Raw genomic sequence first — 15,571 nt, forward strand, 5'->3', positions numbered from 1 at the left:
CACGCTTGAGGTGTTACACTGTTGTTTAAGAAGGGTGGCAGGCAAAAGGCAGGGAATTATAGACCAGTTAGTTTAATGGCTGTTGTAGGAAATGTTAGAATCTGCCATCAAGGAGGAAATAGCGATGCATCGAGGGGAATTGCTTGATAGAGCAGACGCAGCACGGTTTCGTTAAGGGGAAGTCATGTCTGACAAATTTATTGGAGTTCTATGAGGATGTGTCTAGGGCGGTGGATAGAGGAGAGCCGGTGGATGTGGTCTTCCTTGATTTTTAGAAGGCGTTTGACAAGGTACCTACCAAGAGGTTATTGCAGAAGGTAAGGGGGCATGGAGTTGGGGGTAGGGTGTTAGTGTGGATAGAGGATTGGTTGTCAAATAGGAGACAGAGAGTGGGGGTTAATGGGTGCTATTCGGATTGGCGGTTGGTGACTAGTGGAGTGCCCCAGGGGTCAGTGCTGGGGCCTCAGCTATTTACCATTTATATAGATGATCTGGAGGAGGGAACCGAGCGTATGGTGTCGAAATCTGCTGATGACACCAAGATCGGTGGAACGGCAAATTGCGCGGAGGGTGTGGAGAGTCTGCAGAAGGATCTAGATAGGCTGGGCGAATGGGCCAGGAACTGGCAAATGGAATTTAACGTTGGCAAGTGCGAGGTCGTCCACTTTGGTAGGAATAATGGTAGGAAGGGCTATTACTTACGTGGTGAAAAACTGCAGCAGGCGACGGTGCAGAGGGACCTCGGGGTCCTTGTGCATGAGTCGCAAAAACCCAGCCTGCAGGTGCAGCAGGTGGTCAGGAAGGCTAATGGGATGCTGGCCTTCATAGCGAGGGGGATTGAATATAAAAGTAGGGAGGTCTTGCTGCAGCTGTATAGGGCATTGGTGAGGCCGCAGCTGGAGTACTGTGTGCAGTTTTGGTTGCCGTACTTATGCAAGGATATTTTGGCCTTGGAGGGAGTGCAGAGGAGGTTTACTAGGCTGATACCGGAGTTGAGGGGGTTGAGCTATGAGGAGAGGCTGAATAAACTAGGCTTGTACTCGTTAGAGTTTAGAAGAATGAGGGGAGATCTCATTGAGACGTATAAGATGATGAATGGGATGGATAGGATAGAGGTGGAGAGGCTCTTCCTGCTCAGAAAGGACAGTAGGACTAGGGGGCACAGCCTCAAGATAAAGGGGGGGCAGTTTAGAACAGAGTTGAGGAGGAACTTCTTCACTCAAAGGGTGGTGAATCTCTGGAATTCTCTGCCCGTTGAAGTGGTGGAGGCTGCCTCGCTTAATATTTTTAAGACGCGGGTTGATGGGCTTTTGATATGCGAGGGGATTAAGGGTTATGGGGAGAGGGCGGGAACGTGGAACTGAGCCACGACAGATCAGCCATGATCTTACTGAATGGCGGGGCAGGCTTGAAGGGCTAGATAGCCTACTCCTGCTCCTATTTCTTATGTTCTTATGTCTCAACAGCACCGCATGCTGCCCTCGAAGCGGCTGCAGGGCTGATGAGACGGTTGCACACCTCCTTGTGGAGTGTGCCTTTGCAAAGAAGGTCTAGAGTAAGATGCAGTGCTATTTGTTGAGGGTGGTCCCGAGCAGCTCGGAGACGCAGGACTCTGCTCTACAGGCTGTTTCCGGGGACGCACACAGACAAATATCAACTGCTGCTGGAAGGTCATCAATTCGGTGAAGGACGCACTTTGGTCTGCCCGAAACTTGCTGATCTTCCAGCTGAAAGAACTGTCCTCGACTGAGTGTTGCAGACTGGCACAGTCCAAGGTCCAGGACTACGTGCTGAGGGACGCGCTGAAGCTTGGGGCAGCTGCCGCAAAGGCACAATGGGGAAAGGCCACACTATAAGGCCTTTCAACGGAGACAGACTGAGGGCCCGGGAACTGCAGAATACCCTCGACCTGCAAAACTGTGTGCCAATCTGAGCAATAACGGCACACAGTAATTTATTGAGGCATGTATATAGCTTTAAGTATTGAAATGTATTGACTGTAATTTGTATAGAAATGTAAAAATGTTTTGATTCTGCACTGTTTGAAATTCAAAGCCATGTATATTTGCAACAGTTTATTTGAAATTTTTTATGAATAAAGTATATTTTTGGAAAAAAAGTGGACTGACGAATGGTAGATACAGTTTAATTTAGACAAATGCAAGGTGATGCATTTTGGTAGACTGAAAGAGGACAGGACTCACTCAGTTAATGATAGGGTGTTGGGGAATGTTACAGAACAAAGAGATCTAGGAGTACATGTTCCTAGCTCCTTGAAAATGAAATCTCAGGTGGACAGTGGTGAAGTAGGCATTCGGCATGCTTGGTTTCATTGGTCAGAACATTTTAAGAGTTGGAATGTCTTGAAGTTGTACAAAACATTGGCAAGGCCATACTTGGAATACTATGTGTAATTCTGGTCACCCTATTATAGAAAGGATATTATTAAACTAGAAAGAGTGCAGAAAAGATTTACTAGGATGCTACCCAGACTTGATAGATTGAGTTATTAAGAGAGACTGGATAGACAGGGACTTTTTTCTCTGAAGCATAGAAGGCTGAAGGGTGATCTTATAGAGGTCAATAAAATAATGAGGGACACAGATCAGCGAAATAATCAATATCTTTTCCCAAACGTAGGGGAGTCTAAAACTAGGGGGGAGAGATACAAAAGTGTCCAAAGTGTTTCAGAGGGTGGAGAGAGTCTGGAACAAGCTGCCAAAGGTAGTAGTAGAGGCGTGTACAATTTTGTCTTCCAAAAAGCATTTAGATAGTTACATGGGTACAACGGATATAGAGGGATATGGGCCAAATGCAGGCAATTGGAATTAGCTTAGGGGTTTTAAAGAAAAAGGGCGGTATGGACAAGTTGGGCCAAAGGGCCTGTTTCCATGTTGCAAATCTCTATGACATTATGACCCCACCAGTTACCGCAAATTGCTTTGAATCCATGTTCCCAAAGCATTAGTTTGAGCCTCTGGATTATTAGTCCAGTGACATTACCGCTACCCCACTGTCTTACCCATTCTCTCCACAGATGTGGCATGTCTCGCTATTTCCAGCATTTTGTGTTTTATTATCTTGACTGTCTAGCTGCTGATCTATGGATGCATAAACTGGAAAAGTTCAAAGTATTTATTGCTGTGCACCTGAATTCTACTTGCCTCCTTTAGCTTAAATCCTGTTAAATCAGAAACTGTAGTTTTATTCAGCAGTATGTACACAGTCTTGATAGGAAATAACTTTAAGAACACTTAAAACCTGCAACGTCGATTTCAAGTGCAAGAAATGGCAAAGTAGTAAGATTCAGAGGGAAGGATAACTTCAATTTGCAGTTTTGTACAATATAATTGCTGTTCTTTCCCACATTCCACCACTTCTCAAACTCTCTATTTTCTCCCTTCTCTTGGCATATCTAATGCCCCAAAGTGCAGGGAAACAACCTGCTTCTAGATATCCACCAATGATCTTTGGATAGGACAAACAATGGCTTCTCAAATAACATCCCATTTAATTTCTCACATCTGCAGGGAAATACTATTACACCTGTTCACTGCTTTCCAGACTATAAAAGAAAAAAAATTAAAAAGAGTTTGCACCACATCACCCATTGCACAACATGCATTGTTAGGAAATACTTCTTGAAATTAGAAAAGAGCACATGGTACTGAATCCATTCTTTCCATGCTTTTCTTCACTTAAACTGTAACTATGCAAAATTTACACCAAAATTTACCTATGGTCAGTTTCTCATTTTCCAATCTGGTGTTATTGACTTTCGCTAGACAATTGCCATGTGTAAATCTAGAAAGTGTCAACAGTCTAGTTCACAGGATACCATTGCTAATAGCACATGTTCTAGCAATTGGCCAAATAGCATCAGTGGTGAAGAGAATTAAGTCTAATCCTACCCTCATGCAACATGCACACTTTCCAATAGGATCACGAGGTTGAAATCAGAGACGAGAAACAAAGAGATATTTCCTCCTTCTCCTGCCAGAGAGAGATAATGTAGCATTCTCACAGCTGTCCTAATTACAACATACATTTCAAACTCCATTCAAACATGGCTTAAAATGGATGAGTGGTATTATGGTAGAAAAAAATCATTATGGCATTGCTGTTTGAGGTCTTTATCCATGTGCAAATTGACTGCTTTGTTTCCTACATTATGACAATGACTACGCTTCAGTAGACATGAACTACTTTGGAATTGCCCGAGATCATGAAAGGTCCTATGCATATGCAAATGCAATTGCAATACATTGACCACATTCTGAAGTCAGTGCTGCTTATAGAATAATGCTTGCCTGTGCTTTATATTGAATATTTCTTTAAATCAACTTACACAAATTCAGGAACCCAATCTTTTTATTACGTTCAAAAGAATGCAGTCACATTTTTGGTGATTCCAAATAAATGTCCTGACCTTTGATGCCAGATAGCAAAATAGACAATTGTTTTTAAACGGAAGCGTTTTACTATGTAATCATCCTCTGCTCTAATCCATGGAAAGAACAAGCATTTACTTCCTCGCAAAGTATGCAACTCCACTATATCCTGTTATGCTTGGAATTTAATAAAACTACTCACTTGGAAATAGAAATCTAGGACTCCAGTCATATCACTTCCTTCTGGAAAACACTAGAAAATATATAGAATAATGAGCATTTTATCATTTAAAGTAGTTCCTTCTTTTCAGCACAAATCCAAATCTTCGGCAGCCAGATAGTAGGGCTCGCCTGTTTGTGGGCAACACACAAAATCAATGATGCTCTCCTCAATTAGACAAAATTCAAGCACAACCATGGTGAATTGTAGTACTGTACTTGGTAACTATAAACTTCAAAAAATGAACCAAAACTGAGCAGATGTAGTCTAAACAAAATAGGTATAGCATCTTCAAGGAAAATAATTATATGGATCGTTAAGTGTTTAAGGTACACAGTGATCCTACAAACCTTCTTCTCCTTTAGGTAGTATCCAATAGCAAAATTTCTGTCTCCTGATTCTCTTTCAGACTGAAACCTAAAAACAGTAACATTTATTAAAATGTAGTAAGTTAAAAGCTGAAAGATGACTTTATTCTAGAACATAGTACATTCATCATTCAAATTGACAACCAAATCATTTGAAAAAAGTATTGGTTTACATCTCGAGTTCCAGACAGCCTGGGAAACCAATGGATCCACAGTTAAATTGCAATAGCCATGTTAATTAATATTATTGTGATTGACCAAATCAATGTAGAAATTGATAAACTGCCTCTGCTGAGGGGGTTGCTCAACAGTTTAATAAGCTACAGTTAATGCAGAAAGTCAGCTGGTTGGAGCTGGTTCCCAAAGTGCTGTCAATTTCCTAGATTTTAAAGAGAACTCTCTCCAACCCCAAGTAAGTCTGCACGTTAGAATTTAACTCTGTCAGTTGTTCCAGTACAGGTTTTATCCAATCTACTGAATGACAGGAAAGCAACTGATTTTCTAATACCTTCCCCTTTACAGGATATGAATTTAAACACCTGCATTTCTACACATTTGTGACATTTGAATACTTTTAGGCATCGTATTTAGAAAAAAATAAATGCAGATTACTCTGAGGAGGGCAACCAACCATTCTCTTGTATTTTAAGGGTTGTGTAGATGGGAGGAGAGTGTGAAGAGGAGAAAATAGACAAAAAAAAGTTACTCACGTTGCATTATTAAAACCAACATATTCATTTCCAGCCATCCGATTCAAGAACTGTGTTACCTGCGAAACAGCACTACTTTTCAGAAAGCATTCTATTTCAGAAAGTGCAGACATAATTTTGTCTTTTTAGGGTAAACCTTTCCCCACATTCAAAAAAACTGAATGGGCGTTGTACTTACATAATCAAATTTCTCAGCATTGTTCACTCCTTGCTACAAGGAAATAAAGAGATATTACTTCAATAATCTTTCGAGAGAATTACGTAAACATGGGCTTTATTTCTATAACTAGCTTCATACATTTAGTTGAATGCACTTCAAAAATCACCCAAGCTTCTCTGATACAAAATGACAATAAATGCAATTAGTTACTATTTACTACTAAGTAGCATATAAATAATGTATTAAAATTTACCATATAAATTCATAAAAAGGATCCTTGGATAAATTGTCAATATAGTTAATATTAATTCAGATTTATGTTCAATAGTATAATAAAATTAATGTTAGATCACATTAGCTGTGCTTATTTCAGCTCATTTCTGTCAGTAAGGCTAAGCTTAATCTAAGTAACACTTAAAATCACAATTTTGTAATTAAAATATCCCTAATTGAGAGGGTAATAATTCAAATTGTTTACTGAGAAGAAATACACATCAACCATAATACAGTAAAATGGCTGATTTCACAAGCAGAAAAAAGGAACTGCCTTTATGACTTCACCATGCCCCAGCACAGCCTTTGGCTGTCCAATGTGGTTATTTATGCATCCTCCCATACCTTCATCATACTGTTACAGGTAGCTTTCTGTTGCTTCTGTTCTGACTATTGGAGAAAACTGGATAGATTTCTCACCTCTTCTACACCACAAACCCTCAAATCTGTTCAGTTAAACAACTTCAGTCATCTTTCACAACTCTTATACTATTCACTTTTATTCCATTTATGTTGGATGCTTCCTTGGAATGTTTCACAGAATCTTTAGTGCAGGAGGCAGCCAATCATTCCCATCAAGTCTGCATTGACTCTCAGAAAGAGCATTCTACCTAGTCCCACTCCCCCTGCTTTATGCTCATTTTTTCCTTTTCAGATGGCTGTCCAATTCCTTTCTGAATACTTTGATTGAGCTTCCTTCATCACCCTCTCAGGAAGTTTGTTCCAGACTCCAACCACCCTCCAGAAATGAAAACATTTTCCTTATAACACTTTTACTCCTTTTGCCAATTATTTTGAATCTATCCTCAATAGTTCTTCATGTCTCAAGTGGGAAGTTTCTCACTATTTACCTTGTCCATACCCTTCAGGATCTCAAATATCTTTATCAAGGCTCCTCTCTCACTAGCCTTCTTTTCTTCAAGGAAATCAGTCCCAATCTCTCCAAACTACCATAGATACAGTTCTTCATTCCTGGAATCATTTTTGTGTAGCTCCTCTGTACTCTCTCCAATGCCTTGATATGCTTCCTCAAGTTTGACACCCAGGACTGGATGCAGTCCTCCAGATGAGGCCTAACAAGTGTCTTATACAAGTTCAACATGATTTCCTTACTCTTACACTCAATGTCCCTATTAATAAAGTCCAAGATACTATATTGCTTTATTAACTGCCCTCTCAACATGCCTGATTATCAGTGACTTATGTACATATACACAAAGGTCGCGCTGTTCCTGCACTTCTTTTTGGGTTTCTCCCTTTAGTTTATACTATCTCAATTTTTCCTGCCAAAATGAATCACCTCAAACTTTTCTGCATCAAGATTCTACTTGTCTGCCCAGTCCATCAACATGGTCATGTCAGTTTGAAATTGAAAACTACCCTCATCACAATTAGCAAGATGCTATGACATTTTCAACCTTTGAATCATTTGCAAATTTTGCAATCAATTCTTGAATACCACAGTCTAGATCATCAATGTGCACCACGAAAAGGAAAGTCCCAACACTGGCCCCTGGAAAACTCCACAACAAACCTTCCTCTAGTCGGAAAAACAACCATTCATCACTATTCTCAGTTTCTTGTCACTCAGCCAATTTCTCACCTAACTGCCTACATGAGCTGAAATTTTGTGGCACTGTATCAAATGCTTTTTGAAAATCCAAATATACCACATCAACAGTGATACTCTTATCAACCCTCTTTGTTACTCCTCAAAAAACTCCAGCCAGTTAGTTAAACATGACTTTTCCTTATACAAACAGAGAATGCTGGAAAATCTCAGCAGAACTGACAGCATCTGCAAAGAAAGAATAGAGCCAATGTTTTGAATCTGGATAACCCTGTATCAGAGCCCTGCTGAGATCTTTAATGATTTTCTCTCAATTAATCTATGCTGGCTTTTCTCAACTATCCTAGACATAGAATCCCTATAGTGCAGGAGGTGGTCATTCAGTCCATCAAGTCTGCACCGACCACAATCCCATCCAGGCCCTATTCCCATTAATTCCCTGATACTAGGGGCAATTGAGCATAGCCAATCAACCTAACCCGCCCATCTTTGGACTGTGGGAGGAAACCGGAGCACCCGAAGGAAACCCACGCAGACAGGGAGAAAACATGCAAACTCCACACAGACAGTGACCCAAGGTTGGAATTGAACCTGGGCTACCTGGCTCTTTGAGGCAGCAGTGCTAATCACCACGCCACCATGCCATCCTACACTTGTCTAAGTGACTACTAATTTTGTCCTGAACCATATTTTCCAGAAGTTTCACCATCACTGAAGTCAAACTGACTGGTCTATAGTTGCCAGTTTCATCTTTGCATCCCTTTTTGAAGGGCATAATGCAACTTGGATACATTTCATATGGTCCTGGTAGCTTAACAATCTTAAGTAAAAATAGTACTTTTAATACCTCCTCCTTCTCAATTATAAATTATTCTACTGTGCCAGTTACCTCCTCTCTCACCTTACCCTGGGTTGCATTTTCTTCCTTTGTATAGATAGATGCAAAGTATGAATTTGAAACCACTCCACCCTGCAAGTTCCCTTTTTCATCCCTAATCAGCCCGACTCTTATTACCCGATTATTTATAATAAATATAGAAGGCCTTAGGATTTCTTTTTCTGTTAGCTGCCAGTCTCTTTTCATGCCCTCCTTGCTTTTTTTTATTAGATGTTTCAATTCACCTCTGGTTCTTCTATATTCAACCTGATTCTCCAAAGTACATGCTGCCTGACAGCTGCTGTAGGCACACTTCTTCTTTTTCATTTTCACCCTTATCCCCATCATCCAGTATGCACTGGTTACATTTGTCCCAACTTTCCCTTTAAAGGGAATATACATTGACTTTGTCTGGAATGCTTTTTCTTTTATATTACATACACCATCTCAATTCACGTTGATTGTGATGTTCTAATACTTTGTTTTATAATGGCATTTAACACAAACTGCAAAAGTTAAAATAATTGAGGATATCTGAAATAGAATCAGGAACCTCAAACGGATGGGGCTGTATGGCCAGATGACCATCCAAAGATGCTCAAAAGAATGGAGCATGCACTCTGCAAGTACTTTGCCCTATTTTTACTTGGCTAGAATCAGATTTTTCCCTTGGACTGGAAAGATGTCATATCGTTCTGATTTTCAATAAGATACCCTCCAAGCCACACATCATCCTGACTTGGAACTGCATTGCATTTGTATTTTCAGAAAGTGTTTGATAAAGTCCTAATAGATCATTCTATGGTATAGAATCTTGTGAAATTGGCAAATTGATACAACAAAATAATGTATTATTTTTAGATAAAATAGTTGATTGTTGTGGATCTGCATGAAGACAAGTAGTGCTGAGCAAGGATCAGTGTTAGAAAATAGCAATAGCTCTATGAATGAAATAGAGAAATTCTACACCTAAATTAGCTTTGGGTTTTAAATGTTTGTTTTTACCTGTCCTAGAAGATAACATGGCTGCTGGGGGTGGGGTATTGGGAAGCATGACTTTAAAGACAACCCAATTGTGTGGGTCAAGACCAGTGGTCCAGATGCTCTTTCCAGTTCATCACGTTCACAAAGGGAGTGATAAGTTTCTAGTAAAATATACAAACAAGTATATTTTGCATATTTAAATATTGCTTACTCATACAAATTCCTCACCTTGATCAGGGATGTTACCACAATAGCCCCAGCATTTACCATAGGATTGTGAGGTTTATCTGAAACCAAAAGGGATATCATATGGAAAATGCAGAATTTATTCTATGACATGTAAAACTATTTCTGTTACAATAGTTACAACAACATATTTCTAAAATATATTAATTGGGCTTTTACTATTGAATTTAAACACATCTTCTAAACTGTGCACCTAGATTATATTGTACAGGGGCCAGGAGATGGAGGGGCAAAGAGAGAATGAGTGAAAGAAACAATACAAAATTTGAGTACCACTACAGCAGAATACAAAAATTGTAGATTCTAATTTGCATTTTCAGAAAAATACAAGTTTAACAAGTCTGTAAAACAACAGAAGTCAAAACAATTTCTTTACATATATGGAATTATACATGCCTGCAATATATACAAGAAAACTAATTTTGATAATTACCATATCAAAAACTTTTTATAAGCCTATAGAATTTTCCTATGTCACTGCATACAAAACTTCCATGAAGAATATTTCACTTTTTGATTGAAGTGCTAGTTAAAGGTGCACAATATCTGATAAATTGCTGTTTACTCAAAAACGATTCTGAAGCTGGAATTACATTTTCCCCTTACAAAATGCTTAGATTCAAAATGGAGGTTATAATTCCCAGTTCCATTAGGAATGCATCAGACTGTAGTTATAAATGTCTAGAAAGATTAAGAATATTAACATACTAAATTTAATCATCTCTAAGATGATTCAGGTGAAAATCTGCAACACATGAAAAAGTCTGTCAAAACAGCCTATTTAGGCTAGACTTCAAACTGGTTAAAATTTCTGCCAGAGCTACTTGTAAGAGTCAAATTAAGCAATTTTAAAGTTATATCAAGTAATTGAAGTTTTGCATTTAAAACAGAAATTCTACCTTCTTCATTTAGGAACAGTTTGTTGAACCGTAATCCACTGGGTTCTTTACCAACATATTTGTGAACATAATCTGTCCCAAGATCATGAACAGAAACTGCATATTTTAAAGGTTTCACACAGGACTGAAGACAAAAGGGAACTTTGGTATCTCCAACCGAGTGCCTGGAATAAGAAAGTTTTGTACAGTTAAAACATAGTTCAGCACCACAAAATAGTAGAAACATAAGCTTTATCAAAACAGGTTTCTAATTACTAAAATACTGAATACATTGCTGTTTGCTACACATCGAATAAATTTATTATAGACCAGCTGTTCATCTGTAAAGGTATTATGACAATCCACGTTAAAACAACAATGTCCAAACATTTAAAGCTCCCCAACTGGATACGCATTACAATTTTTGCAGTATTTTGGACATTTTATTTCATGCAACTTCTACGATAGAAAAGTAGAAAACTGCCAGTACAATCTAGGATTCATTTTAGTTGGGGCCACTTATTTCTGCTACCATATACACCAATGATATCCAATTTTACTTTGCTATCATTCTGGACCCGAGGACTATTGCTGTCTATCAACTACTTCTGCCATCATGAACAAACAAACATTTTCTCCAGTTCAGTTGACAAGACTCAACGCATCCTACTAAAAATCAGGTGCCGTGAACCATTTCATCCTCCTTCCTGTTCATCAATGTGAACTAAGCCCAGCATTGTGAAACACTGCATGTCCTGATTTGACCCAGTTTGAAATATTATGTACAACCTACCATATTTTTTCAGCTTTATTATTTTCTATTTACATTTTACCCTCTATTACAGTTGCCATCCCTCACCTACGTCTTTGTAAAGCTGGATTTAAACTATCACTTCCTCCACCCCCAACCCCCATGCATACTTCAGCTAGTCTGTTCTTGCACTATCCCACATTCGTTAGCACTCCTCCCTCCAGCGTATTTTCAGAAGCCTGGTTATTTTCAAATCCCTTTGCTCTGTGTCCTCCTTCCAAACCAATTCCCTTCAGCCCTACATCCCAGCATACCTAATGTTTCTTGAAATCTGGTCTTTTGTATAATCTCCATTCTTAGCAAATCAGAACTTCAGCCACCAGGACTCCGCATTTAAATTCTACTCCTAAATTCACTCTACACTATCACACTCCCTTTCCTGTAAAAGTTTCAAAATCCTACTCAATCAAGCTCGAGTAAGATTGAGTTCTGTTCAGTACCACTCAACAGGTTTTAACAGATGTTTAAAGGACAAGTCATGCCAAATAGAAACCAAAATCTTTTTATTGCTATTCCTAGTTAGGTAAAACTGTGTCAAAAATAGTTCCAAAAGTCATTGTATACTGTACTTTGGACTGAAAACACTAAATGAACAGAATAGAGCAAATAATATTGGATAAGTGTTTCTTACATTGTCACGAACAATCTAGTTATCAGACATATTTAAAAATGCATTAAGCAACTATGCAAATTTGAAAAACCAAGTGGATTACACGCAAGGACAGCTTTGAACATTATTTTAAAGATTATAGCAGGCTAAGTAGAGGAGTCCCCCAAAAGAGGGGCAAGGAATTCAAAGTGGGGTTAACCTTGATCCATTGACATAAGGGTAGGAAACACACCACCTCCCTGTTGCCTGCCTAAGAAAATGATGGCTGTGCATAGCCAGTGCTAACCTTATTGATTATTGACTGCAAATATGAGCTAGGGGCACAACTACTTAGCACTCTTAAAGCCAGGATACAGATGTAAATAGAAGCACACTGTGATGGCAGATACTGTGTTGTTAGCAAATCTAACCTAGGAAGCAGTAAAGAATGACAACTGCAAGAAAACAAAGACTAAGGTTTTCAGATGCTTCTCTGGAGACCCTGAAGTACATGAAAAGTCAGAGAGATATCCTGCATCTGCAATGTGCTAGATGCCTCTCCAGACAAGTGCACAAAAGACCATAAAACATGGAGCAGAAGTAGGCCACGCAGTCCATCAAGTCAGCTCACCGTTCAATGAGATCATGACTGATCTGAGAATCTTCAACCCCATTTTATCCCCATAACACCTGGTTCCTTTCCTGATTAAAAATCTTATATCAGCCTTGAACATGCTTGATGCCTTAGCCTCTACAGCCTTCTGGGGTAAGAGTGCGACAGATTCACTACACTCAGAAGAAATTCCTCTTCACGTCTTAAATGGACAATCCCATATTCAGGTTACGCCCTGTAGTTCTAGATTGTCTCATAAGAGAAAATCTCAGCATCAAACACGCCAAGACCCCTGAAAATTCTATGTACTTCAATAAGGTCGCCTCTCATTCTTTTAAGAGCACAGGCCCAATCTATCCTCTCCTGAGAAGAAAATCCCTCCATATCCTGGATCAAATTAGTAAACATTCTCTGGACTGCCTCTGATGCCAGTATATCTTTCCTTAGAGAAGGAATGCAGTATTCCAGGTATGGTCCAACTAGTGCCTTGTTTGATTTGAGCAAGATTTCCATTTATGTCAAAGGGAATAGGAAAAAAAGGCCAACATTCCATTTAATTTCCCTATTATCTGCTGAATTTGCATGCTAGCTTTTGTGATTTATGCACAAGGATTCCCCAATTCCTTCCATGCAGTATCTTTCTGCAGTCTTTCTCCATTTAACATCCAACTCCTTTATTCTTCCTGACAAAGTGCATAACTTCACATTTTTTACATTATATTCCATCTGCCACTCACTTAACCTGTCTATATCCTGCTGTAGGCTCACCCTCACCATTTGCCTTCCCACCTATTTGTGTCTACTTGGGAATAGTGTATATTCAGTTCTGTCATCCAAGTCATTGATATATAAAAACATTGTTGTCCAAACATTAATCCCTTTGACAAGTCTCTAGTTACATGTTGCTATCCTGAAAATGCCCCTCTTATCTAAATTGTCTTCTATCAGTTAGCCAATCTGCTATCCATGCTAATATATTACCTCCAACACGATAGGCTCTGATCACATTAAGCAACCTTTGTGTGATACCTGATCAAATTTTTTTTGTTGAAAACCAAGTATATTACATCTATTGGTTCCCCATTATCGATCCTGCTCATTACCACCTCAAAGAATTTGAATAAATTTGTCAGGCATGATTTCTCTATCACAAAGCCAGGCTGACTCTGCTTGATTATGCATTTCTAAATGTTCTGCTATTATATCCATTATAATGTATGCTAATATTTCCCCATTGACAAACTAACTGACCTATAGTTACATAATTATTGTGGCCCTCCTTTTTTTTGACTAAGGACATTACGTTGCAGTTTTTCAATCTTCTGGGGCTTTTCCAGAATTTAAGGATTCCCCACCCACTCTCTCTTAGCTACTTCCTTTACTATCCTAGGATGCAACGCATCAAGTCCAAAAGGCTCAACAGCTTTTGGCCCCATTACTTACCAGTGATAGTAGAAAGCCTTGGAGATCAATGCCAAGAGTCTAACACAGATGACCTGATTGGAGTGCCACATGACTTCACATGAGCAAACGTAGTCTGTGAATGCATCTTCAAATGCCATATCCTATTAGCCACTAGCTTCATCAACTGCTCGATTCGCCATATACCCAATTATCCAGCAGCAATCTCTTAAGAGATTCATGCCTAAAATTTGTATGCTCCATCACGTTCTTACATACTTAATCTACTGTTGGAAGCCTTACCTTAATACCTCAGTTTCCACACCTGCCAACCACATCACATGTTGCAAGTCACTGAAAACATTTCTCTCTCTCTCATTGAGCAAAGTGCTGCATAATCAAATACAACAGAAGATATAGTGGCACAGTGGTTAGCACCGCTGCCTCAGTGCCAGGGACCCAGATTCAATTCTCGGCTTGGATCACCGTCTATGCAGAGTTTGCACATTTCTTGTGATTGTGCATGTTTCCTCCCACAGTCCAAAAGGTCATGCATGCTGGTTAGGTGCACTGGCCATGCTAAATTCCCGCTCAGTGTACTTGAACAGGCGCCGGATTGTGGCAACCAGGGGATTTTCACAGTAACTTCATTGCAGTGTTAATGTAAACCTATATGTGACTAATAAATAAAAACTGGATGAGAACAAGCAGCTCTGAATGTTCTAACACCCGAGACAGTGCATGCCATATTTGGAATAGTAATTAAGCCCCATAGTTAGCAAAAGGGCTGAGTCAACTGAAGATGACAGTATCCTCAGCCAAATCATCCTCCTCACATCCAACAATCATTCCTGATTTACAGGCGACAGATTTCCCCCCTGCCCTCACCCCCCAACACAAGCATAGCTCTTGCACCTTTCATATGTAAAAAACACAAACTGGTCAAGTAGTATTTGAAGATAGCAATGTCATGCTAATCACACAAATGTTGCCACGAGATCCGACAGTCGTGTAATTTTGATGACAGCATAGAAGTAAATCAGCACGGGGAGAAATAGCAAACACGAGTGATCTGCAGACTGACCAATGGGAGTGACAGTGTATCACTGCCAGCCAGAGAGCTAGGTCGCACACAGGTTTTTTTCTGTTGACTCAAGTGAAATCTTGGTAGGGCAGACTACAGAAGAAGGCCGGTCTGTTTGCATAAGAAATGGGCTGAAGCATGCCAGAAAGCTGTACACACATCCTTCCTTAAATAAGGTAACCAATACCACCGTACATTTACAAACTGGAGAGGAAGCTCAGATGGCAACAAATACCTGTTCAAAGGGACTTCCTGAGGGTCATCATAGTCCTGCAATCTGCCCCCCCCAAGGAGACACCTCAACTACCCTTGTAATCAGTTGAAGGAGATAGTGGAATACCAAACTGCTGTCCGCTCAAGAGACAACTACATTATCCCATCCCCACCTCACTGTCA

At 39.5% G+C, this 15,571-nt stretch overlaps 1 protein-coding gene across 2 annotated transcripts in view; it reads right to left on the minus strand.

The window, feature by feature from the left end:
• Positions 1-15,571, minus strand: part of glsb (glutaminase b) — a 129,713-nt gene that overhangs the window by 56,568 nt on the left and 57,574 nt on the right. For both annotated transcript variants that reach the window (XM_080198813.1, XM_080198814.1), the window contains exons 6-11: positions 10,699-10,862; positions 9,782-9,840; positions 5,868-5,900; positions 5,690-5,748; positions 4,962-5,028; positions 4,594-4,644 (exon numbers count right to left, since the gene is read on the minus strand). In XM_080198813.1, the coding sequence (XP_080054939.1) occupies positions 4,594-4,644; positions 4,962-5,028; positions 5,690-5,748; positions 5,868-5,900; positions 9,782-9,840; positions 10,699-10,862 (433 nt within the window). The remainder of the gene's footprint in view (positions 1-4,593; positions 4,645-4,961; positions 5,029-5,689; positions 5,749-5,867; positions 5,901-9,781; positions 9,841-10,698; positions 10,863-15,571) is intronic.

Source organism: Carcharhinus amblyrhynchos, chromosome 11 (assembly GCF_965287045.1).
Source record: "Carcharhinus amblyrhynchos chromosome 11, sCarAmb.v2.hapA, whole genome shotgun sequence".
NCBI lineage: Eukaryota > Metazoa > Chordata > Chondrichthyes > Carcharhiniformes > Carcharhinidae > Carcharhinus > Carcharhinus amblyrhynchos.